The following is a 26,927-nucleotide window of genomic DNA, read 5'->3' as shown; positions in this document are numbered from 1 at the left end:
ATCATATTGGAAGAAATTCCAGTAATGTATGAATACATCATACTACTATAATATATTCTATGTACAACAGCATATTCCTTTTGCTTTACTGTATATGCTCTTACAGTACCTTTGTATTGATGTAACTGATTGTATTTGCAGTGATCTCATCAATGTAGCCTTAATGGTCCCCACTGAATTCTTAGGGACTCCTTCTTTGTGTCTCTGTCTCTTGGAGAGAGCTTAGATTCCTATCTGAGTTGTGCAATTGTGAAATTTTCCTTACTGCTGCAACATTTCTGTAAAATGTCTTGGTCACCCTCTTTGATGCCAGTCATGCAGTATTACCAGCAGGATGTGGGTGAGAAGGATACAGTTTACTGGGTAAAGTATAGGATGTTGAGACCTGTCTTGTTAGAGTGTGGTCCCTGGAGTGTGCTACCCTGTGCAGAATTCAGCTGGGCTTTCTCTGCCAGCATCAATTGGATCACTGTGTTTCATCATGAATTTGTGTGGTGGGTCAATTCGTTCTCAGAGCCACTTCTGTTTCTTCTGCTAACTCAGGAGGAGTATGAATCTTTTTCTTATAATGACGCAGTGTAGTGCGACATGTTCTTGAAGAAGAAGCCTTCCTAACGGAAAGAAAAGCCCCTGTATTCCTTCTGGTCCTTTTCAGTGACTAAGAATTCTGCTAATCAGTTTGGGATGAATAGTACCACTCCTTCATCTGCTTAGTAACTGTTTCTACTGAGAGCAGTGTATGCTTCAAAGTGCTTGCTATGTGTTATTGCTGTGTGTTATACACACAGAGACAATGGTAAATGCAACCAACCCCATATCTTCCAGTTACTCTCTGTGTAATAGAATCATAGAGTCAAGAAGGTTGGAAAAGACCTCAAAGATCATCAAGTCCAACCTGTCACCCAAGACCTCATGACTGCTAAACCATGGCATACCTTAAGAACGCATGAGACTTTAGAGAGAAAAGTATTTTACTCTTTACTCCTTACAGCTTACATCCTTATTAGACTTAATGCAACAGATAAATGGACAGAAGGCTGTAATATCAATAAACAGTGTTGAAAATCACACTGTCTTTGCTGTTTGCCACTTTCTTCTTGCAACTGTACAGTGAATCTGGAAATTTGGGTACTGTGAAATGCTCAGTAGTAGTTTGAAGATGACAAAGAGGGATAGATTCTATGTGGTGCTTTACCAAAATGCACCAAAAAGCCCTGGTTAACTTTTTTTATTAACCAATCTGTACAGAGTTAAAGCTGGGCTAAAGCTGAGCAAAAGTGTTATTCTTGCACAATGCTCTGCTCAGTGTTCAGTAGTCATTGAGAAGGCTAGGAGGAGATAAGAGAGAAGGCTATTTGTAACCTGCTTCCCTCCCCTTTTCCCCCCCTGTACTCTATTGAAAAGAGCTGCCAGTTTGACAAATACCATCATCGAGAAAGGAATTATTATATCTCCAGCCCTCAAGGGTTTCTTATCTCAGAACCAGCTTTTATTATCGTTTTACAGTTTCCCTGTGGCATTAAATCCCTCTTGTTCTTAAATAAATTTCTGGAAGTATTATCTATTTGTATATATGTTTGTAAAAATACAACAAATGATGTGCAGTGCTCTGCCGACGCCAGATGAAAATGTATTGTGGGATTCGAAAACCAGCTCCCTTTTACCACCAAAGGTGTATGAGCACTAACCTGCCTTTTCTGATAATGTGCAATGACTTGGAGCAGCAAGAACTTGATTTGAAAGTAGAACAGCAAAATTTTGTTATCTGGTCTTAGCATAAAAATGCTATTTCCACTAAATGATGTTGATCTTAGCCTAAATTCCTTACCTTATTCAAACATCACGGAGACATCACCTGCCAGCCTTCACAGAATCATAGAATCAAACAGGTTGGAAAAGACCTCAGAGATCATCAAGTCCAACCTAATACCTAACACCTCATGACGACTAAACCATGGATCCAAGTGCCACATCCAATCCTTTTTTGAACACCTCCGGGGACGGTGACTCCACCACCTCCCTGGGCAGCACATTCCCAGAAAGAGTAATTGGCCATTGGAAGAACTTTTCTCTTCACCTCAAGCCTAAACTTCCCCTGGCACAGTTTGAGACTGTGTCCTCTTGTTCTGATGCTGGTTGCCTGGGAGAAGAGACCAACTCCCACCCATGTGCAACTTCCCTTCAGGTAGTTGTAGAGAGCAATAAGGTCTCCCCCTGAGCCTCCTCTTCTCCAGGCTAAGCAACCCCAGCTCCCTCAGCCTCTCCTCATAGGGCTTGTGCTTGAGACCTCTCCCCAGCCTCGTTGCCCTTCTCTGGACATGTTCAAGTGTCTCAATGTCCTTCTGAAATTGAGGGACCCAGAACTGGACACAGTACTCAAAGTGTGGCCTAACCAGTGCTGAGTACAGGGGCAGAATGACTTCTGTGCTTCTGCCTGATGGTTGTGCTGCTATTAAGCAGGCAAAGCGAATTAAGCCCTTGTGGTATGGTGACAGATGGTCCAAGTACAGGTATGGTGAAGCCTGGCAGATTGACTACATCACTCTACCACGTTCTCGTTCTGGTAAGCAATACGTGCTTACTATGGTAGAGGCAAACACCGGATGGCTGGAAACTTATGCAGTTCCACACGCAACTGCACGCAACACCATTCTCGGTCTGGAGAGACAGATCCTGTGGAGACACGGAACTCCAGAGAGGATTGAGTCAGACAACGGAACTCACTTCAAGAACAACCTTGTAAAGAGCTGGGCAAAAGAGCACGGTATTGAGTGGATTTTCCATATTCCTTACTATGCACCAGCTGCAGGGAAGATTGAACGCTACAACGGTTTGTTGAAGACCACTCTCAAAGCCATGGGAGGTGGATCTTTGAAAAACTGGGAGAAACATTTAGCACAAGCAACCTGGCTGGTGAACAGTAGAGGTTCAGTGAACCGAGCTGGACCTGCACATTCTGATCTGCTACAGAAAGTAGAAGGTGATAGAGTTCCTGTTGTTAGGGAAAAGAATCTGTTAGGTAAAACTGTTTGGGTATTTTCGCCCTCAGGAGAGGCTAAACCTGTCCGAGGGGTGGTTTCAGCAGAAGGTCCGGGTCACACTTATTGGGTAATGCAAGAGAATGGTGAAATTCAGTGTATTCCACAAAGAGATTTAACTTTAGCTGAGAGAGTTTAATTTCAGAATGTTGTACAGCTACAGCGCGTCCAAAGGAAAGAGTCCCTGAGGAATCTACGGTGCACGAATCCTGAGAACCCTGAGAGCCCTGAGTCAACTGAGAGTCCCTGAGTCCCTGTTTCCCTTTTTCTTCGCTTCGTCTGCGGAGAGACAAACTGTTTTCCATTTTCTTGATTTTGGATTTTCTTGGACTTCTGAATCATCTACATCTGAGTATAGCCGGAATGGACGATGAACTTAACTTACGAACTGTAAATATTGTTCTGGATTAGATGGACAGTACGAACAGCCAATGAAATTGTTTAGAAAGGGGTGGACTGTGGTCGTTTGAGGCTGTGCCTTTAAGAACAAACACTGCTGGAACACACTGGCTAATGTTTTTGGTACTAGAACCAAAACATTCTGATATTCTAAACGAATTTCATTGGTTGATAAACAAAAATTCAGCTTTAGATTGTGAAGCGGTTGGAAAATTTTTTCCTCAGTTCAGTTCGATTTGGGAGTTGGGGGAGTTTGGTGTTTCAGCCTGTTCTCCCTGCCTGCTTCTTCTGCGAACTGCTGGACTTGGCCTTCAGATAAGCAAACACTAATCCTGCATGGGCTTTTGAAGCTTGCTAACAACTCTTTTCCTTAGTAACTTGCCTTTCTCTCTCTCTAACCCCTTTTTGGGGAAAAAGGGAGGTAAGGTGGGGAGAGAGGGGGTTCCAAAGAGGGGATCCCTCCCTGAGGGAGGGATTTTTGTTGTGTTATTTGTCTTTGCTGTGTATTTCTGTGTATATATTGTAAATACCTGTATATATTGTGTTATATATAACCTGCTTTCCATATATGCTTGTAAATATATAGCTTTTGCTCTTCGACTGAGTTAGCTGTGGTTTCTTACTCTGTGGAGGAGGGAGAGCTAAGCCCTCTCTCAACCTACCACAGTGCTCCTGCTGGCCACACTATTTCTGATACAAGCCAGGATGCCATTGGCCACCTTGGCAAATGCTTAACACAGCCTTATGCTGTATTATGGGGAATACACAAACAACTTTTGTATTCAATACTCCTCATACCTTCTTCTGAAGCTTGTGATTGCAAGTGATTAATTGGTGCTCTAGTGCTGTGGTCTCCTCTGGTGAAACTGTTTCAGGAACATCTGTCTAGCATGTATGTACTTCCATTGTTCTAGTTAAGTGAAGGAAATTAAAAAACCCAACCAACACAATTGTGAAAGATGGTAATAATGTTAGCAATGATAGTGACAGAAGGTAGAAGTTCAGAAAGAGGTAGGATTTTGAGGATGAATTTGTCTTGTAAGACAGCAAATTAAACTCACTATACTTTTGTATTTTTCAAACTTCCAAGTTCATTGAGTCTGCATCTGATGTTGAAGTTATGACTCTCTGTGTTACCCTGGTAACAATGTGCTTTCAGTTTCTGTTTCCAGTTTACAAAAGGATGTAACTGATTTGTCTGCCACAGCCACAGTCTCAGTTTATGGGCTCAGACTGTGATTCTGTGGAAGCCGCAGTCAGGCCGGTGGTTTACTACGGTGGTTTTGCCTGTAGCCATGCCATCCTGCCCCCTCTCCTGTGCCAAGCCCACCCTTCTGTGACCTTGCTTTCAGCGTGGTGTGCTGACAGGTTGCTAACTGTGTCCATGACAAAGTGATACTGTGAATAATTTTCTGCATTGGAAGTGTGAGAAGAGCAGCACTAGCAGAGATGAACTGTCCTGACAGGATTTGTGTAGCTAGTGGTTAGAGTGACTTAGGCTCTCACTGACACCAGCCTGGAGGACAAATTGTACCTCTTGAATTTCTTAATATCCATTTCTGTTGCATTAAGCTAGGGAGGGAAGAGGGATGTTTGGAAACACCCTCTTTAAAAAGGACTAATTGCTCTGAAGAACTGAAATCCCAGTCAGGACAGAAAAATGAACCCATGTTAGTAAAAGCTCCTAGAGCAATATTAAAAGAAATAGACTTGAATAGTTAATTTGATGTGAAGATACTGATACAACATTCATCTCAAATGCTTGGTGAAAGGAAAGTAATTAGTAGCATACTTAAATCAAGCTGCCAGAAGTAAGGGGATAATGAGATGGGCTGCACAGCTGGAGGAGTGGTAGTTTATCTTAAAGCACTCATGAAAAGAAATCATAAAATCATAAGGGTTGGAAAGGACCTCAAGGATCATCTAGTTCCAATCCCCCATGGGCAGGGACACCTCCCACTAAATCAGGTTGCTCAGACTCTGTCATCCATGAAATACACAGGAATTTAAGTCCTTTGGCTAATTTGAGTGTGTGTAACATTAGGGCACTATAACTGATCACTTGATGACAATGATTACAGTAGTTGTCATTGTGGGTGTTGAAATGGGCTCTGAAGGCAGAGAACTGCATAGTATCACAATATAACTAAGGTTGGAAGAGACCTCGAGGATTATCAAGTCCAACCTGTCACCACAGACCTCATGACTAGACCATGGCACCAAGTGCCACGTCCAGTCTCCTCTAGAACACCTCCAGGGATGGCGACTCCACCACCTCCCTGGGCAGCCCATTCCAATGACAAATGACTTGCTCGGTGAAGAACTTTCTCCTCACCTCAAGTCTAAACCTCCCCTGGCGCAGCTTGAGACTGTGTCCCCTTGTTCTGGTGCTATTTGCCTGGGAGAAGAGACCAACCCCTTCCTGGCTACAACCACCTTTCAGGTAGTTGTAGAGGGCAATGAGGTCACCCCTGAGCCTCCTCTTCCCCAGGCTAAGCAACCCCAGCTCCCTCAGCCTCTCCTCATAGGGCTTGTGCTCAAGGCCTCTCACCAGCCTTGTTGCCCTTCTCTGGACACATTCAAGTGTCTTGATGTCCTTCTTAAACTGAGGGGCACAGAACTGGACACAGTGCTCATGGTGCGTAGTAAAAGGCCATGTCTGAGTGTGCTCTGGCCTTGATGAATGTCCTGATAGAGAAGTGATGCTGACAGGTCCTTGGAGCACCTGCTCAACAAATGCATCTAAAAGGAGTACCTGTTGATTTATTCTTGAGCGATGCAAATGTAGCTTTTCAAAACCAGCCAATGCAGTGTGCTCAAATCCTGTAATTTTTAGAAGTGTAGAAGAATCTCTCTGCATATTAATTCTTCCTCTAGAAATATCCATCATTGATGCGTTCAAAATGGAGATCTAATTAGTTAAAACCTAATTAAAACTAAAGGAAAGGACCAAAAAATATGAAATGTTCTTAATGGAGTATGGGTTAAAGACTGATAGTGTGTTTATCACTGAACTGTGATATGCATTGGCTGGATGTGGCTCTGAGCAACCTGATCTAGTGAGAGGGGTCCCAGCCTATGGCAGGGGGGTGGGAACTAGATGATCCCTGAGGTCCCTTCCAACCCTAACAATTCTAGGATTCTACATTGGTAAATGCATATCCGTGCAGATAAAGACTCTGGAAGGATCTGATGAAGTTTGACTAAACATATTTAAACAGCAGAAGAATGCAGATTATTAGGAGTAGGAAAAAAACAGCTTAATTTTGAGGTAGTGACAACGGGGGGTGGGGGGTGGGAGGAATTATGTCACATCCTGTGGATTTTGCAGAATAATTTAAAAAAGCCCAAACAAATTAAAAACTAATATTAAGAGTGGTTTTAAGTACATCAGACTAGGTTTGTTTCAGAGTTTATGAGACCAATGGGTGGTGTAAGTATGCTAGGAAGATGAGATATAGATGGTCTGTTTCTAGAGTGGGGACAGCAAGGACTACCTTTGCTGTTCCTTTTGGGAAGGGAGGGAAATGGGCAGTAAAGCAGCTGATACTTAAAATATAAAAAGAGTGTCTGATAAAATCCATTCTGCATGTATTTTGCTGCAAACTCCTTGTATTATTTTCTGTATTTTCATATGCTTTTCTTTGGTCTTTCAGCTTGCGATGAATGGAAGATTTTACCAAAACCTAATCTACATCGCGACGTCAACAGATTTGGCCACACTGCTGTTGTCAGCAATGGGTAAAGAAATTGTCCTTTTAGCTTTTCCTGGCTGCTTTTCTGAGTGAAGAAGCTGTGACAGCAATTATATCTGTGTGGAGTATGATTCAATGCCATACAACTAATGTAATTTATCAACATGAAAAGCAGTGCCTTTTAGAGGCTTTGCTTGTCTTAGGTAATCAGCACAGCTAATCATTCAGCTAACATGCTGTGGAATCAGTTCAATGGCATTTTATATGAACCTGCTGGTGTTTTGAGGTGTTTCCTTACGATTGGGAACCACAGTGAATTTGAATTTCAGTACCAACTTGAATCTTCACTTAGATGTGGCAGGAGAAATCTTCTTTATGAAGCATGCTATAATTCCTTGTTCTTTGACAATCATAAAGATCAAAACCATGTAACTACAATTTTCATGGAAAAAGGAAGTTTTTGATGAGACAGATATGGTTTTCATTGCTAACCACTTGCAGGAAAAAAAATCCCAACTTGCTAACACCTAGACTATATCCAGTGTCCAGTTCTGGGCTCCTCAGTTTAAGAAGGACATTGAGATACTTGAGCATGTCCAGAGAAGGGCAATGAGGCTGGTGAGAGGTTTCAAGCACAAGCCCTATGAGGAGAGGCTGACGGAGCTGGGGTTGTTTAGCCTGGAGAAGAGGAGGCTCAGGGAAGACCTAATTTCTCTTTACAACTACCTGAAGGGAGGTTGTAGCCAGGTTGGGATTGGTCTCCTCTTCCAGGCAACCAGCCCCAGAACAAAAGGATACAGTCTCAAGCTGTGCCAAGGGAGGATTAGGCTGGAGGTGAGGAGAAAGTTCTTCCCAGAAAGAGAGATTGGCCATTGGAATGTGCTACCCAGGGAGGTGGTGGAGTCACCATCCCTGGAGGTGTTCAAAAAAGGATTGGACGTGGCACTTGGAGCCATGGTTTAGTGGTCACGAGGTGTTAGGTATTAGGTAATAGGTCGAACTTGATGATCTCTGAGGTCTTTGCCAACCTTGCTGATTCTATGAAATATATTGTTTATCCTCTAGATAAAATCATAATTTCTTATAATTTTGTTGAGTAAGGGGGCCCAGTAAAGCTTCATCATCTGGAAATAGGAGATGGAAAGGATCTGAATTTTTTCGGAGTTGGACGTGGCTGAACTCTGTTTCCTCCTCCACCCTAAGCCCCAAAGATGAAATTGAGACAAAGGTCTCCTTTTCAGTGGAAAAGTTGTAGGGTAAAATCTCAAGCTGCTTTGGCTGTCAGCAGCTCTACTTTACTGGACATACTACCAAAAAGAAATATCCATCTGCCAATTACTAAAGACTGGCTTTGAAATGTTCTTCAAGAAAAATGCTCTCATTTCCTGCAGCCCATTATTTCACACTCTCCTCTCATTATCTAGCTCCCAAAATGAGGAGATTCCTCCATAGCTCTTCCTCCCAGACATTTGGTATGTCACTCACTAACACACAGAGCACAGTGCACTTTGAGCTGCTTTGTTGTTATTATAAACTTTTGTGGAGAAGTTGAAAAGTCTTCATAATGGAGCCACTGACAGAGTGTTTATTAGAGGAAGGTGAAGAATGATTTTTGCAATATTATATGTTATATATTTTTATTGACAGACAAGAAATGAAGAAATCTATAGCTACATTAGCAATTATGTTTCCTTGCTTTTTCCTAACAGATCCATGTATATATTTGGAGGTTTTTCAAGTGTTCTTTTGAATGACATCCTTGTGTACAAGCCTCCAAACTGTGAAGCGTTCAGAGATGAAGAGCTGTGTAAAAATGCTCGTCCAGGGATAAGGTGTATATGGAACAAGAAACACTGTGAATCCTGGGAGTCTGGACATGCTAATAATATCCTCAGGGCAAAATGCCCTAAGAAAATGGGTAAGTGAATTCTAGTCTTGCACTGTCAAAATTGCAATGCAAAGTAGAAGAGGTAGGTGGGAAAAACTCTCCATATGTCATGTGTCACAGTACGTTGGAGGTTGGAAGGGACCTCCAGGGATCAGGTCCAACCTCCCTGCCAAAGCAGGATCATTTAGGACAGTCTGCACAGGAATGAATCCAGGCAGGTTTTGAATGTGTCCAGAGAAGGAGATTCCACAACCTCTCTGAGCAGCCTGTTCAAGTGCTCCATCACTGTAAAGAAGTTTCTTCCTCATGTTGAGGTGAAATCTTCTATGTTCAAGCTTGTACCTGTTGTTTCTTGTATTATTACTGTGCACCACTGAAAAGAGCTTGGCCCCCTCCACTTGACACCCACCCCTCAGATATTTATACACATTGATGAGATTCCCTCTCAGCCTTCTCTTCTCCAGACTAGACAGCCCCAGGGCTCTCAGTCTCTCTTCACAGGGGAGATGCTCAAGTCTCCTAATCATCCTCATGGTGCTCTGTTGGATTCTCTCCAGCAGGTCTCTGTCTCTCTTGAACTGGGGAGCCCAAAACTGGACACAGTATTGCAGGTGTGGACTCACCGTGGCAGAGTAGGGGGGGGGAATTTCCCCAAACCTGATGGACACACTTTTCTTGATTGCACCCCAGGATACCATTGGCTCTATTGGCCACAAGGGGTGTGGTTAGGAGGTCCAGAGAAGTTCTCCGCTCCCTCTGCTCTGCCCTGATGAGACCATATCTGGAATATTGTGTTCAGTCCTGGGCTCCTCACTTCAAGAAGGACCTAAGGGAACTGCTTGAAAGAGTCCAGCACAGAGCCACACAGATTCTGAAGGCAGTGGAAGAGGTTGAAGGAGCTGGGGCTCTTCAGCCTGGAGCAGAGGAGCCTAAGGGGTGCCCTCATTCATGTTGATAAAGATGTGCAGGGCAGTGTTGGTGAGGATGGAGCCAGGTTCTGCTTAGTGATGTCCAGTGATGGGACAAAGGGCAATGGGTGCCAACTGGAGCAGAGGAGGTTCCAGGGGAACAGAAGGGAAAACTTTTTCTCTGTGAGGTGCCAGAGCCCTGGAATGGGCTGCTCAGGGGCGTAGTGGAGTCTCCTTCTCTAGAGACATTCAAAACCTACCTCGATGTGTTCCTGTGTGACCTGCCCTGAGTGATCCTTCTCTGCAGGTGGGTCAGACTCAATGATCTTTTGAGGTCCCTTCCAACCCCTAACATTCTGTGATTCACTTTCTCCTTTTTCAAGCTACACACATAGACACAGATCTATGTATGTGTGTAGCTACGTATATCTATCTGCAAAAGCCTTCATACTTTACTGTTTCCAACAGTAAAGCAGCCAGAGCACAGATGGGCACTGCAAGTAATATCTGGAGTTACAGGCATGTGGCACCTCACATCTGTATGCACCAGAAAGTGAGAGGGAAAGCACTGCTGCTTCAAGTAGTTTACCGATCATAGAATCGTTAGGGTTGGAAGGGACCTCATCTAGTTCCAACCCCCCTGCTATGGGCAGGGACACCTCACACTACATCAGATTGCTCAGAGCCACATCCTGGCTGGCCTTAAAAACCTCCAGGGATGGGGCTTCTACCACCTCCCTGGGCAACCTGTTCCAGTGTCTCACCACCCTCATGGGGAAGAACTTTTTCCTAACATCCAATCTGAATCTACTCCTTTCTAGTTTTTTTTCCATTCCCCCCAGTCCTGTCACTCCCTGACACCCTAAAAAGTCCCTCCCCAGCTTTCTTGTAGCCCCTTTCAGATACTGGAAGGGCACAATATGGTCTCCTTGGAGCCTTCTCTTCTCAAGACTGAATAGCCCCAACTCTCTCAGTCTGTCCTCAAAGGAGAGAAGCTCCAGCCCTCTAATCAGCCTCCTGGCCCTTTTCTGGACACCTTCCAGCATCTCCAGATCCTTCCTGTAATAGGGGCTCCAGAACTGGGCACAGTATTCCAGGTGGGGTTTCAGTAGAGCAGAGTAAAGGGGGAGACTCACCTCCCTTGACCTGCTGGCTATGCTTCTCTTGATACAGCCCAGGATGTGAGCACACTGGTGGCTCATGTTGAGCTTCTTATCCACCAGCAACCTCAAGTCCTTGTCTTCAGGGCTGCTCTCCAGCCAGTCCCTGCCCAGCCTGTATCGGTGCTTGGGAATGCCCCGACCCAGATGCAGGACCTATCAAACAGCAGCATTTGTACAGAATCCTAGAGCACAGCCACAGCTGGAAACAAACTTAGGCAAAGAAGTCCTTTGGTGCAGTGTGTCAAAATGGGTTCAGGGTTGTCATGTGAATTTCTGTGTGGCATTGTGACAGCTCTATTGTTTGAAATGGCAGTTGAGCGTTACGAATAACTGTGGCACCCTAGTCCGAAGTATTTTGGCTTGTCACAAATAAATGGCTTGTGAAAACGTTGTTCTTGCATTTCACGTGAGCAGAATCTGCATCCTTGCTACATACACCTGCTATTTTTCCCGTGCCTCTTTCCTTTCAGCACAGCATAAAATTGCTAACCAGACTTTGGCTGTGTGCTGTGTGCACAAATTACCATACGATTAAGCTGCCAGTCCACTTTAAATGTTTGTTTAAAAAAAAGTACTCTCTGCTGTTAATCAATGCTTCAAGACTGGTTTTTTTTCCTTTTATTTTCTTCTTTTTTTTTCTATTAGCTTTTATTTGTTTCTGAACAGGATATAAAGTTGCAAACTTGGGGGGAAAAAAGGGCATATTGTATAACAGAAAGGTTATCCAGGTATAGCTCTCTGAAGAACTCTTTCTGCACAGTTTGATAACATTTAGAGGCCTAGAAAGTTTCAGCCCTTTCTAAGAAGAAAAAAAAATCTCAAGACTAAATTCAGAAGTAATGAAGATGAAAGTGGATGTTCTAAGAAGCTGATCACATCAACAGGTGCTTAAAGAAACCAAACAAAGCAAATCACAGGCACACTGAAGGAAAAGAATAATAAAAGAAGAGAGCATTTTCTGAAGTACCTTTCTGCAGTGGGAATAAACTGCAACTAAATTTGCAAGAGATGAGTTGTGTAGAATCCTATTTCACAAAAGTGTGGACAGGGCCACTTCACTGCTGTTAAATCTTTCCAGTTTCAGGTAGTAATATTCTGTCAAAAGCCATTTTTTCATATATTCTTTTTCACTACATGGCTCAATTGTTATCAGATTGAGAGTATCATCTGAGAAACTGCTGATATTCAATATTGAAGGATAAGCTGAAATTTTAGTGGCTTTTCTAACGATCAATTCTTGGATATCAAGGCTTCACTGGCAAGAGAGTCTCTTAAACTTGCATGATCCTGAGACTAAAGAAGCCAAACCTGACCTGAGTTTAACACAGCAATCCGTGTAGGAGGTGATTGGAATTTTCCTGTTTTGGGTCATGGTGATTTATCAAGTTTTTGGCCTCTGTTAAACAAGAGGACACAGTCTCAAGCTGCACCAGGGGAGGTTTAGGCTGGAAAGAGTGAGTGACTATTGGAATGTGCTGCACAGGGAGGTGGTGGAGTCACCATCACTAGAGGTGCTTATGAAGAGACTGGATGGGGCGCTTGGTGCCATGGTTTAGTTGATTAGATGGTGTTGGATGATGGGTTGGACTCGATGATCTCAAAGGTCTTTTCCAACCTATTGTGTTCTATTCTATTCTATTCTATTCAGAATTTATCATTGGTGTCCTAAACTGTTTCAAAGGATGTAAATTCTAGACCAAGGCTTGTGTTGAGGAGTTAACATGAACTCTTCCTTAAATATTTCTTGCAGAAAAAGTGCAGAACTACAAGTTACCAATCATTATTAGATGTATCAAATAATGTGCAATCTCTTAGATGTTTTTTTTAAACTTTATTTTCTCACTTTCCCCATTGCCTTCATGCCTAGCCATTTATTATTTTTATCAGAAACCTGCATCTCTGATTCTATCTGAAGAAATTCTTCTGTGGTAAAGGAGTTGAAAAAGGAATAGTTTAAGGCATTTTCTGATACTCTTAAGTTGTGCACTTGTGCACTGTGCCCAAGTTTGTGTGCTGCAAATCAGGGAATATTCCTTAAGTTGGTAAGAGACTTGCAAACCTTCAAATATAGTTGTTACTGAAGGAATTTGTTAAAGGAGTAAATCTTATTAGCTGAACAGAATTAATTTCCTATGGTAACTTAAACCTGTATGAATGGCTCAAATGAAGGATGGAGGAGGAAATGCTCTAAGCAAGCGTTTAAAATGCAGTATTATTCTCCTTCTGTGCAATGTTTCTTTTTGACTTTCATTTGTATTACAGCTGCTGCAGATGACAGATGTTACCGATACGCAGACTGTGCGAGCTGCACTGCCAATACAAACGGGTGCCAGTGGTGCGATGACAAGAAGTGCATTTCAGCAAACAGCAACTGTAGTGTGGTGAGTCTTTGCCAATCTATGCTTCTGTCATTAATGCTGTTGTTTCTCTTCTAGCTAAACCAGAGACCTGTTGCAGCAAATGAAAAGGGGTATGGCAGAGTAATAGCAGCTTGCTTTGGACACTCTCATAAACATGCTTGTCTGGCTTTTGCAGTAAAAACGTTGCAGAGGGCAGAGTTGGGCTGCAGCAAAAATATCTATTCCTGGGGAAGAAATCAACGTTATCTTTAGGGTTGTGCTAGCCCACTATGCAGCTCTCAGGACAAATGCAATTATATCCTAATTAATGACAATTGGAATGTCCCAGAGTCAGTATGAACTTGGATTTTGTGTGCGTGTGGTGTACAGTATGCAGGCAGAAATTGTGGGAGCCCATGAAGGGTGGCCACTTGGGGTTTTTAGTTTTGCTTTGTTTATTTTTTCCCCACTCTTTTAAACAGAACTAGGTCAGTCTCATTAGTCTTGGTATTCTGATCACTGAGCATCATAGAAATGTTTTCCTTTAAGCCATGGACTTGCTTGTCATCTCATTAAAGGAGTGAGCCACTGTTATCATGCTATTAACTGGCTTGTGATGACTTGGTAAGATTGTTCTGATCTTTGTAAAGATAAGCATATAGATTCGTGCAAGTTTATACTTTTGCATTTTTAATATTGCTTACTGCTGTGTTTTATACTTGTTGTCCACCAGCTGCTGAATCTCTTCCTTGCTCATTCGATTTTTGACAAGCTTGTACTAGTATTTTAGCTTTCTGAATTTTGCCTCCTTATATTTTTCACCTAGTTCTAGACTTGGGGTTGTACTTGAGTTCAAAATCTTTCTTTACACGCTCCCATTAGTAAAAGTAGCTTGCTCTCCAGTTTGAATCTGATGCAAATCAATCCTGTTCCCTAGACAGACAAATTAAGGTGTGAACTGGATTGACTCTGACTCAGATCTTATCTATGCAGGGTGAGCAGTGCCAGCTCTGATCAGTTGTTCTTGTAGCTACTTACCACTAATAAAAGCAACGCAGACACAAATTCAGCCATGTTGTAAGTCTGTCAGAGGGACTTCAGTCCCAGGCACTAGTGGTTAGTTTCCTTTGTGATTTTCAAGGGCTCTTCTTTTCCTAACCTGTTGTGCTAGATTAGGTGCCAAATTTCTAACTGTGGTTTTCAACTCTTAAGCAGTTGCTAAGGAGGGAGCTGTCATCATTCCTGATGAATGTGGAGCACTGGGTATTTTAGCACAAGCTTCTCAGTTTAACATCCTTCTTTGACAGCCTTTTGTGACCAGGATTGTCAGCTTAATTAGCAACAGATGCACCCATCTTCTCTATATCATTTACCATCTTTTATTCAGGATTTGAAGTGGATGGCAAAGGCTGTTAGTGGACTTAATATAAGATTGGGATAGTGAACATTTATCAGAATGATCTCTGAAAAGTGTTACTACCATAAGTTGAAGGTGGCTATTGCAAAATTAGTATATTGGCTGGGGGATGGTGGAGGCAAATTTTTGCAGCTATCAACATAAACCCAACAAAATAGCATCAACAGAATGGCACCGCATGGAGAAGTGGAAATGGATCAGACCGAATATCCATTTTCATAGACTGCTACTTCTGGACTGGGCCCACAAAATGAAAATGTTGTGAGAACACTATGATAGTAATAAGGGATAACAAGCTGTAGACTCAGAAACATCACAAGGAGACCATTTTTGCAGCTGTGTGAAAGGTATGGACCTATAACTTATGCCACGGAACAACCAGATGAGACAGACAATGTTTCTGCTTTTGCTTTGTGGAAACTGGCCAGCATAATAAAGATATGTTGGCAATCAGTTTGCCATTGGCCTGGTGGTCATGGATATTTGAAAGCAGTGACTGTTCTGCTGATTGGAAGGGCTGCAAAATGTGGCAGTTTTCCTGAAACAGCTCTGTCTGGACAGATTGACTTCGTAAGCAGTACTAATGCCTTGATGCTACAAGTATACCTGTCTATGCTCACCATCTGATGTGGATCAGCATGTTAGCAGGGCAGTATATTCAACTGCTGTGCTGTCATGGGAATGTTAGGGTGTATGTCATACTCTGATATGATGCAGACCCCATCATATACAATGCAAAAGCTGAGTGGGTAAATGTTTATTATGTTTACTCAACTGGGAAATAGTTTACTTAATGTATTTGGAGTCATTCAAGATGCTACTGAAATGTGGCTGGTGAGGATAGTGAGCAGCATGCTCCCAGTAGAGCCTTGCTGCCTTTTTTTTTTTTTTGTCAACAAATATAAAAGGCTTTGTCCCATATAGCAAGGGTTTTAAAGGTTTGAGCAGTGATGATACTATTGCAATTCCCCATACTCCTTACAGTCGTTTTACATAATGCTCTATAGTCATAGAATAGAATTAGCCAGGTTGGAAAAGACCTTCGAGATCATTGAGTCCAACCTATCACCCAACACCATCTAATCAACTAAACCATGGCACCAAGCACTCCATCCAGTCTCTTCTTAAACACCTCCAGTGATGGTGAGTCCACCACCTCCCTGGGCAGCCCATTCCAATGGGCAATCTCTCTTTCTGGGAAGAACTTCTTCCCACCATCCAGCCTAAACCTCCCCTGGTGCAGCTTGAGACTGTGTCCTCTTGTTCTGGTGCTGGGTTTTGCAAACCTTTTTTCAAAAATATTTTTCATACAATGATGAATGAATAAAAATTACACTCAGCTCTAGATTTATCTTTCTGAACACTTCAGCAAGTATTCAGATTCATCCTACTTAGCCAAGTTGTCAAACATTCACTTTTGGCTGAAAAAATGGTTAAAGAATTAAGTTAATTCAAACACTTAATAATGATCCTCTGTAGTTAAACAAGAATAGAACAGAATAGATGTAGTGCTTATCTCTCTCTCTCTCTATATATATATATATATTTTAAATAAAAATATTTAGTTTTTATCTTGGAGACTGATAGATGCTAAAAACTGTAAGATCACTTTGTCTACTTTTTTTCCCCCCACAATGTGTAAATACAGATACTGCCACAGGGCTAAGAGCAACTCTAATACTGTCATGAATACTGTCCTATGCCAAATACACACTTAATGAAATATGCCCCTCTATGCACTATATATCATTCTGTCATCTTCTAAAACTGGGAGAGAAGCTTCCTCCCATGCTTGTATCTACCTTTCTTCCTTAGGTTCTGTCTCACATCATCTTTTGTTCTGCTTTTTTGAAAGAGGTTCCATGTCCAGCATGTGGTATATTTCTGGTTTTTGTAGAGTAGGTTGCATTGACATCTACTAGCAGTTCACTGCCTTTAAGTCTACTACATTGATCTTGCACTTTGACACTTTCACTTGTTCCCTGCATTATCCTAAGCATCTTCCTTGTTCTCACTGATTCTGATGCATTTTGCCTATTTCCTAACAGTATTGCTGGTATGTGGCTTAACATTTTTGATGTCTGATTGTGGCAACATAAACTAAATGCACTAGAACCCATGAAGAATATGATTAAGAAGATTTTGCTGAGAGATGTAGGGTACTAGAGGATGGTCCAAAGACCATTACAGTCCTACACTGTTCAATGTTTTTATACAGTGCCTTAAAGACTAGAATCATTGTCTTTTTGTAATGCTTGCACTGCTTCCTGAAAGTTTAGCATCTTTCATAATGAGAGTCCTTGGGTGCTACACTAATGCAGTGATCATAATAATCACAGGAATCTGCCTCCATTTGGAGATTCAAAATATAGTCAAGAGGAAACATGTGAAATAGTAGGAGGAGTTATGAATAGCATCAAATTTGTCCTGAAGGTGAACCCCCAAATTTAAGGCTGTGGAGTATCCAATGATAAGATATGGGAGTAGCTTCAGAGAAATAGTAGCAAATTTATTAAATGAATACTTTACAGGTAGACTGGATAAACTCTTAACCCAGAAAATCCAGGAGGAGGAGAGAGAGGTACATTATTTAACAGCAATTTTCCAAAATTCTAAGATAAACTACTGTAATATTTTGACTCTCCAGTGGAGATGTGGAGAATCACTGCAGTTCATAGGTCTGTCTGTATACCACCAGATCAGGATCAGTACCAAAAAAAAAAAACCCTAAGTAAATCAGACATAAGTGGGAAACTTTATATATAACTTGATTTACTCATGCTTTGGTGTGTAAACATTATAAATATCCCACAGCAATATAGAACTTGGGTAACAGATGGGCTGTCATATTCCTGAATTTCATTGGGTTTGGTAGCTTAAGTTATAACCTTAATATTGTGTTAATATGAATTACCTATTGGATTCACATCTACGTTGAACTAATGAGATTTTCAGGCAAGCAGTGTTTAAATTGGATTCGAGGGAAATAAGTGCTGGGAATAAGGGAATACAATAAAGAACATTATTACAAAGTAGTCACCAGGACTTTGAATTTTCTTTCAAACATTAAATAACCAGTGCAAACCACACTTCATTATTGGAAAGTAATAGAACAAACATCTTGGCTTAGTTGGAAAATTGTAATCTGTATGTAATAGCACTAAAAAGTATATCATTTTCAAAAGCAACCTCAGAGCTTAAGGATTTTGACTGTCACGATGACAGTGACTATTTGAATTGTTGCAAATGAGCAGATTATGGTTACTTATGCTCTAAAATTCACTTAAAAGTGTCTTTCAAGCAGTCTGTGGATGTGTATCCTGACTGAGTGAAACTAAACGTGATCTTGTGCCAAACAAAGGCTTTTTCTGCTTCACTGTTCGTATGCATTTATTGGCCTGGGTACCTCATGGCATAGCCTTTGGATGTGTTTCATGCCATGGTGTAGACACCTTCTTGTAAAATTGTTTCTCTGGTTCGTTTTGTTTCACAGTAGCTTTTCCTATAGACCAGAAAAACAGTGAGTACCTCTTATACAAGCTCTCTGATGGCCATCTGATCCAATAAAGGCAATGAACACATCCCTAAGCAGCAGTGTTCTTCAAGAGGAATGAAGCTGGCTCTGGGCAAAAGTGAAAATTCATTTTAACAATTCATTTTAACATTTTAACTGATTGTCTTCTCTCCTGACTGCAGTAGGTTGATGCTGTATCATCATCATTATTATTCCAGTGCCAACACCTGTCTAACTTCTTGTGATATTGCACTTTTACATATGCTTTATCATACTCTAGGAGATTACTGGAAAGGAGAACAGCCATGTAAACCATACACGTGCTGTCCAAGTACAATCCATTTTTTTGCATGAGTGAATCTCTTGTTAGGGAGAAAAAAGGGTTGTTAGGACTGGATAAGGTGACCTCTAGAGGTGCCTTCCAACCTCAACTGTTTTGTCAGTATGAAGCTGTTTTGAATTAATTATTACCTTGAAATTCACTTAGTAGAGACAACCTCATGGATAAGCTGATGAATCGGCTGAGGATTTATTAAATAAGATGCCAATAGTGTGTCTTAACTCAAAGTACTTGGCAGGGGGAGGGAAGATGATTTGTATTAAAAATGTCTAACTTGGAAAGAAAGACCTTAATTTTCAGGAAAAAACACCCACAACTCCATCCCAACACAAAGCCCCATGTAAAATTCCTTCAGTATTTACTCCTTTTCTTACATACTAAGGTACTAAAGGAATAATGTTATTCCTAGTTTTATGTCACTACTTGACAAAACTGTTTCCTGTGGATTCTGTAAATTTTATACTAGCTGTGCTGCATACTGATTTGCAGTTGAATCTGTAGAGAAAAGCATGACAGACATTTTGGACAAATCCTTGTGTTTTCTGACTGCTGTTTGATGGCTCCTATTTTTATTGCATGTAATCCAGACAAAATAATGTAGAACATATTTTTGCACCTTCAGTGCTGTGTAATTGTTTAATATCTGCATCTTGGGTGATTTTTTTATATTGTTTGATTATTTTGCTTGCTCTAACCTACATAGGATGAAATAATTGACTGAGAGAATGTCTCGTAATTATCTAAGAAATAGAGAGTTAGTTTAATTGACTGAGAGAATATCCCTTCATTATCTAAGAAATAAAGAGTTTAGTTATTCAAGCTCTTCCTGGGTTCTATCCAGGCAAGTATCACCTTCAAAGTGCTATCTGACCCATTCAAAGTTAGTTGTATAGGATATATGGAGTGATTTGTGCTCTAGAGATGTATTTTGTACTCTCTGCAGTTGGTTAAGTTTAGACAAAGACCTTAAAGTCAAGCTTATCTTTTAAGTGGCTGTGATTTTTCTGGAGGGGAGGGATCCTATCTGCTGTGTTGTTTCAGTTTTGACTGGCAGTTTGACATGTGTTTGAAACGTTGTTTTGTCTGGTTTATTTTGTAGTCAGTTAAAAACTACACCAAATGTCATGTGAGGAATGAACAGATCTGCAATAAATTGACCAGCTGCAAAAGCTGCTCGCTGCACCTGAACTGCCAGTGGGACCAGCGACAGCAAGAGTGCCAGGCGCTACCTGGTAAGGGCTGTGGGGCGCTGCTGCTGCTTTTCATAGTTGATTTGAAAACTGAATAATCTCCTCCGTTGTTGCCAAAGCATATTTGTTCACAGAATCAACCAGGTTGCAAAAGACCTCAGGTATCATCAAGTCCAACCTATTACCTAAAACCTAACACCTCATGATGACTAAACCATGGCTTCAAGTGCCACATCCAATCCTGTTTTGAATACTGCCAGGGAAAGTGACTCCACCACCTCCCCGGGCAGCAAATTCCAATAGCCAGTTATTCTTTCTGTGAGGAACTTTCTCCTCACCTGGAGCCTAAAATTCCTCTGGTGCAGCTTGAGACTGTGTCCTTTCATTCTGCCATTGGTTGCCTGGGAGAAGACACCAACCGCCACCTGTACAACCTCCTTTCAGGAAGCTGTAGAGAATTTGTTCAATATGTAGATGTGGATTTCTTTCACTTGTGCTGCTTTTCCCTGCCTAGAGGTGCCTGTACAGGTGAACACAGATGTAATTATGTCACTGATTGGCATATCAATGCCATCTATAATCTTGTTGGGAGAGATAATAATCTTACTGAAGGTATAACGGCATGTACCTCTGCACAAGCCAGTGATGAGTTCTAGCCTGTGGAGATCACTGCCTGTAGAACTCAACTGCCATACTTAGTACTTTACTGTGATATCTGGGGCTTTATCTTATAAATTATGCTTCAATTATACTTCAGTTCTCCTGCACAGATAAGGCCTAAGATCTAATTTCTTGATTGTCTAATGTAGGTAATACTATGAAAGCAGTAATGTAAAATATTCTCTGAAGGTGATATTAACATTCTGAAATAATATTTATTCTGTAATTCATATTCATAGTTCCATATATGCCTTAGCTATCAGAACCTTTTCCATTTGATCTTTGTGTCTAGATGAAGTTAATGAACAGAGGGTTCTTTTTTTTTTCACAGAGATTACTCATTAAATAACATTAATCAGTTTATTCTGTGCAGTTTAAAACTAGATTTGTATAATCTTTCTTAAGGTTAACTCTTGACAGTTGCTATGAATTACTCATCTTTTAATAGTTATCTGAATCTGGGTAGTGCTGAAATTTATTGAAGAGGATATGTTTCCTGAGGTATCTGAATTTCCTTTCATTCTGATTGCATTTGTATTTGGGCACATCTAAATGCAAAGATAGGATGATACAGCATAGATAAGGTAAAGTTGTATTCTCTTAAGTCTATGACAGTTGTTTTCAGATTGCAAAATCTACATAAAAACCTCATTCATGTTTATAAACATGTAAAGGATGAGTGCCAAGAGGATGGAGCCAGGCTCTGCTCAGTGATGCACAAATACAGGACAAGGGGCGATGCGTGGAAGTTGAGGCATAGGAAGTTCCATGGAAGCATGAGGAAATTTTTTTTCCCTGTGAGGGTGACAGAGCACTGGAACAGGCTGCCCAGGGGGGTTGTGGAGTCTCCCTCTCTGGAGATATTCAATACCCACCTGGCTGCATTCCTGTGTGATCTGGTGTAGGTGATCCTGCTCTGGCTGGGGGGTTGGGCTGGATGATCTTTTGAGGTCTCTTCCACATTCTGTGATTCTGTGAACTAGGTAAATTCTGTGAAACAATAGTATTTATCTGCACAGTTTAATCCTTAATATTTGCATGTGCTTAAATCTGAATGCAGGGAGAAAACAGTGTCATAATTAAGCATTTTACAACTCAAAAGTTTCTTTTTGTAAAAACACACTATTTAGTATGATACTTCAGCTATTTCAGAATCTGTGTGCTGTGAAAAAGGAAATTGAGTGTGGGATGTATTTTGAGTTCTGATCTCAGGAAGATAAAATTCAGGCTCCCGTAGGTTTTTCAGAAGGTTTTTTGGTTTTGGTGTTTTGTTTTTGTGGTTGTTCCCCCCCTCCCCCCCAAATCAGCTTTAATCTTCTGCTTTTTTAAACTAGCTCATCTGTGTGGGGAAGGATGGAATCACATTGGAGATGCCTGCCTCCGCATAAATTCTAGTCGTGAAAGCTATGACAACGCCAAGTTGTACTGCTACAATTTAAGTGGGAATCTTGCCTCATTAACAACCTCTAAAGAAGTGGAGTTCGTTCTGGATGAAATACAAAAGTATACACTTCAGGTAACTTGAGTAAATGTCATTGATGCTTACGTGAAGGAAGTTTGCTTTGAGAAATCTAGTTTAAGGATTTATCCAAAGAGAGGGAAGTTTGTGTGTTCAAAGAAATGTATCTTCAGTACTGCGTCCAGTTTTGGGCTCCCCACTTCAAGAGGGACAGGGGTCTTCTGGAGAAGGTGCAGCAGAGGGCTACCAGGATGATTAGGGGACTGGAGCACAGCCTGATGAGGAGAGGCTGAGGGACCTGGGGCTTTTTGGTCTGGAAAAGAGAAGACTGAGAGGGGATTTAATAAATGTGTATAAATATCTGAGGGCTGGGGGTCAAGAGGGTGGGATAGGACAAGGGGCAATGGATGTAAGCTGCAGCACAGGAGGTTCCACCTCAACACAAGAGGGAACTTCTTTACTGTAAGGGTCACAGAGCACTGGAACAGGCTCCCCAGAGAGGTTGTGGAGTCTCCTTCTCTGGAGACTTTCAAGGCCTGCGTGGATGCATTCCTCTGTGACCTGAGCTAGATTGTATGGTCCTGCAATGGCAGGGGGGTTTGACTCAATGATCTCTTTGGGTCCCCTGACATCCTGTAATCCTGTAGCATGGTGCTAAAGACTAATACAAGTTATATGTGTGTAGAATATTAAGGACATCTCTTGTTTAAAGCTAATAACACAGCAGTTCCCAAGTGTTTCTTTTACCAGATTTAAGTGTTTACAGGTTATTGTTTATTTTCAAGATGTGACTAGAGAATGACTGGAACACTTAACATGGTAAATCACAAATTCACAGATTACATGGGGTTGGAAGGGACCCTCAAACAGCAGATTTGGTTTTGGGTGGTGAGTAGCTAGGTTGCAAGCAGCTGAAAACAGGGACATACTGAAGAGGTATACTCTTCTCTGGAAACCCATAGCTCCCCATATAAATGGTGTGTGGTTTCCAAAGGGTCACAGAGAAACTGTTCTAGTATGTGAAGCATGTGGAAATACCTTGCACTGGCAGCACCAGAGAAAGTCAGGAGCTGGTTAGCTTTCTGTGATAATGGTGGGAGAAATAGAGGGCTGAAAACTCTTGCATGCCTCTGGCAAATACAGGAAGTTGTCATCTGGATATTCCTCAGGAAAGTGATCTGTTTTAATTTAACTGTGGGACAAGAGAAGAGAAGTTGAGGATTAATAACCTGCCCATTAGTGGTCAGGTCCAATTTCTTAGCAATGAAATGTTCAGATGCTTATTGCTGTGTTGAAACTGTTGGAAAGCCTAAACACCTCACTGATGCACATTTAGGAGATATATGCATGCTCAGAAGATGTTAAACCAAACAGTGTACACTCAGGTGGGATGTCTTAGTAGAATAAGATTCCATTACAAGCAAAACAGTTCATCCTAGCAAAGGACATTTTTTAAAGTGTGTATTTTGGTTTGCAGAACATACATTCTTTGTTTAAAACCACTGGGTTTTGAGTAGCTTGGGATTTGGTAGTTAACAGGAAAATGAAAGACAATTACAAACAATAATTAAAGTTTATATCAATCTAGGGTGTGATTTGCAAAGCTATGTTGCAAATGAATTGAGATGCATACAAAGGAAACAGCAGTTAAAACGTCTTTGCATTCAGTAAATCTGAATGCAAGGGTTTAGGGACATACTGTGAATCAAAATATTCTGCATTATTGTTTTTAGTGTTCCATTTCAAGAAGAACATGCAAGCATAGGTTATGCACTTAAGTGTTCTGATTTCCCCCCCCACAATAAATGTAGGACCTGGACAGAGCAAAAATGTTATTTATTTTTTTTTTCCCTGCTGGAAAGACATTGTGTTTTCTATTATTTACTAATAAAAGAGAAGGAGTAATAATTCTGTGTCAGATCTCCCCTGATGCTATACTTGCTGCTGTCTTGAAACACGTTCAATCTGTCCATGTTTTGGTGCGCTATGATGTTGAAAACGTAATTGAAACTAAAATAACAAAATCACAAATGGCAATGATTTCTCTAGTTATTTATTTTGCTGCTTTGCCTCCTTCCCCCTTCCCTGATTCCTATTAAAATCCTGCACAGGAGGCCTTCAATCTAATAGTGTCTGATAGAGTATTGATATGACTGATATTACCTGATTGACTTGAGGCATGGATGAGAAATAGCTCATTTTAGTGTTTGGAAGCTAGATTTATCTTACATTTCAGGGCTGCAAAAGTCTACAAGGTGACATCCTGCTGAGCATATCTTTATTTAAATGAAGTATGTCCTGAGCCGATATGCTGATATAAATTTGAGATACCTCACGTGCAGTTTGTGCAACTGTAGACAAATGGATGTGCTTTAAAAGTGGCATAAACAGTCGTGTAGGTATCAGAATCTCTAATGAAATGATACCAAGACTTATCTTTGTGTTTTCAGTGCCATTTAGAGCAAAAGCAAAAAATAAACACACACACAAACCTAACCCAAAACAAAACCAACCAAACAAAGCCCCCAACAGCCAGCAAACAACCCCCCCTCTCCTAATTTTTGATTCCTATCCGTTGATGCAGTTACTTTTATTCTGTGTTGGAAAGCCTAAATGTCTTACCAGGTGTGAGAGTGGCTCTCTAAAACTTCTTGATTTTCTTTTGTCTGCCTTTTCCTCCCAAACTGCAATCACAATGATTTTAAGGAGTATGATTTAATTTTAGATGGCTTGATTTTGTAGCAGGTGGTGGTACAGAGTTCTAAATGTACAGAGCAACTGGAAGGTGAACGCTGCACCTTTAATCTGTATGATGTATGGTGGAGTTTGACATGTGTGGTTAATACAAAATGCTTCAGAATCTTTCACTTAACAGGAAACAAAAGCTTTCAGAATTAGAGAATGTGTCAGAGCAACACATGGAAATAAGAATATGGATCTGTTTTCATCTCTGCTTTATCTGATATACTACAGAGGAAAGAAAAACAACTTTGATAACTGTGGTGTGTTTTCCAAACTGTTAAAATAGTGTCAGTAACTGCTACAGTCTGGAAGGACTTAAGAATTTATTTTTACTGTTCATAGAAGCCATTTTGGAATTTGCAGATTGTTTTCCAATATGCAAAGTCCTTGTTCTGACAGAAATTTAGGACAATTTCTTCAACATGTTTGGAGCAATACAGAACATTGATGCTTTGGGAGGATTCAGAGGGAGGAAACTGCCACCGTCTCCCAATCCCGTTCAGACCTTACTGTTTATCAATAATTTCTAAATTGGAAATCAATTATATTCTAAATTCAAATTCTACATTGGAAATCAGTGGATTGCCTTTTTAAAAAAATTATTTTTTGTAAAGGACAAGTAGAAGGTGCATTTGGTACTAAAGAAAGAGACAAAACAAAGACCTTGGTAACGTGGAGTCTAAACCCTGTCTAATTTGCAGATGTATTCCAAAGCCCTGGCAAATAAAGACTAAGTTGTATTTTTCGTTAAAAATAAATGAAATTCTTTCACAGAATGCCAAAATGAGCACAATAGACTCAAAATTCCCCTACTAATGCAAGGTCAAGGGAGGTGATTCTCCCCCTCTACTCAGCTCTGGTGAGACCCCACCTGGAGTACTGCATCCAGTTCTGGAGCCCCTATTACAAGAGGGATCTAGAGGTGCTGGAATGTGTCCAGAGAAGGGCCACGAGGGTGATCAGAGGGCTGGAGCACCTCTCCTATGAGGACAGACAGAAAGAGTTGGGACTGTTCAGTCTGGAGAAGAGAAGGCTCTGAGAAGACCTAATTGTGGCCTTCCAGTATCTGAAGGGATCCTACAAGAAGGCTGGGGAGAGACTTCTCAGGATATCAGGTAGTGATAGGACTAGGGGGAATGGAATGAAGCTGGAGGTGGGGAGATTCAGACTGGATGTGAGGAGGAAGTTCTTCACCATGAGAGTGGTGATGCCCTGGAATGGGTTGTCCAAGGAGGTGGTTGAGGCGCTGTCCCTGGAGGTGTTTAAGCCCAGGCTGGATGAGGCTCTGGCCAGCCTGATCTAGTGTGGGGTGTCCCTGCCCATGGCAGGGGGGTTGGAACTAGATGATCCTTGTGGTCCCTTCCAACCCTGACTGATACTATGATACTATACTAAAATGATACCTGATACGTTTTCTTATGGGCTGTTTTATTGACCTAGTAAGCAACATACTATGAAAGGGAAGATCTGAGTTTTTCTGCAAAGTAGATTAAACAGCAGTATGAGCTTAATTAATTGTTCCTGCTAATATTCTAGTGTTGTATATTCATTTAAAAGTGCAATTAGTTCTCTTGAGAGTTTGCTCACAACTGTGGAACTTAACTAAAAATAATAATTTCCTTGTTAGCATGCAATAAATTCTGAGAGAATTTAATTTTGCTGTGGTAAGCATAAACTGAGATGAGAACATTTATAAACTACGCCTTTCATTCTATACACTGTTTGCAGCCTTTCCTTTTAATTCACTGCTCAAGGCTAAGCCTCCTTTATAAAATTACACTTGAGTGTCAGTTGCAGTTAATTAGTGAACTTACTCCTTGTTGGCTCAAAGTATTCTCAGAGGGCTGTATGTTTTTGTGGGTTTGTTGTACATTTGGTTGTAGTGAAGCTGACATCTGCTTTTTTTGTCTGTCTTTCTGAATTATTGTCTTTGCCACAGCTTCTATCAGTCTCACTTTACTATTGTGGTTTTGGAAGTCTAATAAATTATTTCAGCACTTTGCCTCAATATTAGAGTTGTTACATTAACTGTCCATTAGTTTATCTCTACTTTAAGTGTTTTCCCACTTTAAGCAAATGAGGAGCTCAGCTCTTTTTGGAAGCCTGAGGAGAACCTGACTTTCTCAGAAAATTGTCTTCTATATTGAAAACTCAAGGGTATCTAAACCAAAGACT

At 41.1% G+C, this 26,927-nt stretch overlaps 1 protein-coding gene across 1 annotated transcript in view; it reads left to right on the top strand.

Moving 5' to 3' along the window:
* The window catches only part of ATRNL1 (attractin like 1), a 570,802-nt gene that overhangs the window by 97,491 nt on the left and 446,384 nt on the right, over positions 1 to 26,927 (top strand). The window contains exons 11-15 of the mRNA XM_009905632.2: positions 7,094 to 7,178; positions 8,842 to 9,050; positions 13,354 to 13,472; positions 19,801 to 19,933; positions 21,886 to 22,067. Of these exons, the coding sequence (XP_009903934.2) occupies positions 7,094 to 7,178; positions 8,842 to 9,050; positions 13,354 to 13,472; positions 19,801 to 19,933; positions 21,886 to 22,067 (728 nt within the window). The remainder of the gene's footprint in view (positions 1 to 7,093; positions 7,179 to 8,841; positions 9,051 to 13,353; positions 13,473 to 19,800; positions 19,934 to 21,885; positions 22,068 to 26,927) is intronic.

This window comes from Dryobates pubescens, chromosome 8 (genome assembly GCF_014839835.1).
Source record: "Dryobates pubescens isolate bDryPub1 chromosome 8, bDryPub1.pri, whole genome shotgun sequence".
Taxonomy (NCBI): domain Eukaryota; kingdom Metazoa; phylum Chordata; class Aves; order Piciformes; family Picidae; genus Dryobates; species Dryobates pubescens.
This window is presented reverse-complemented; position numbering and strand designations above follow the sequence as displayed.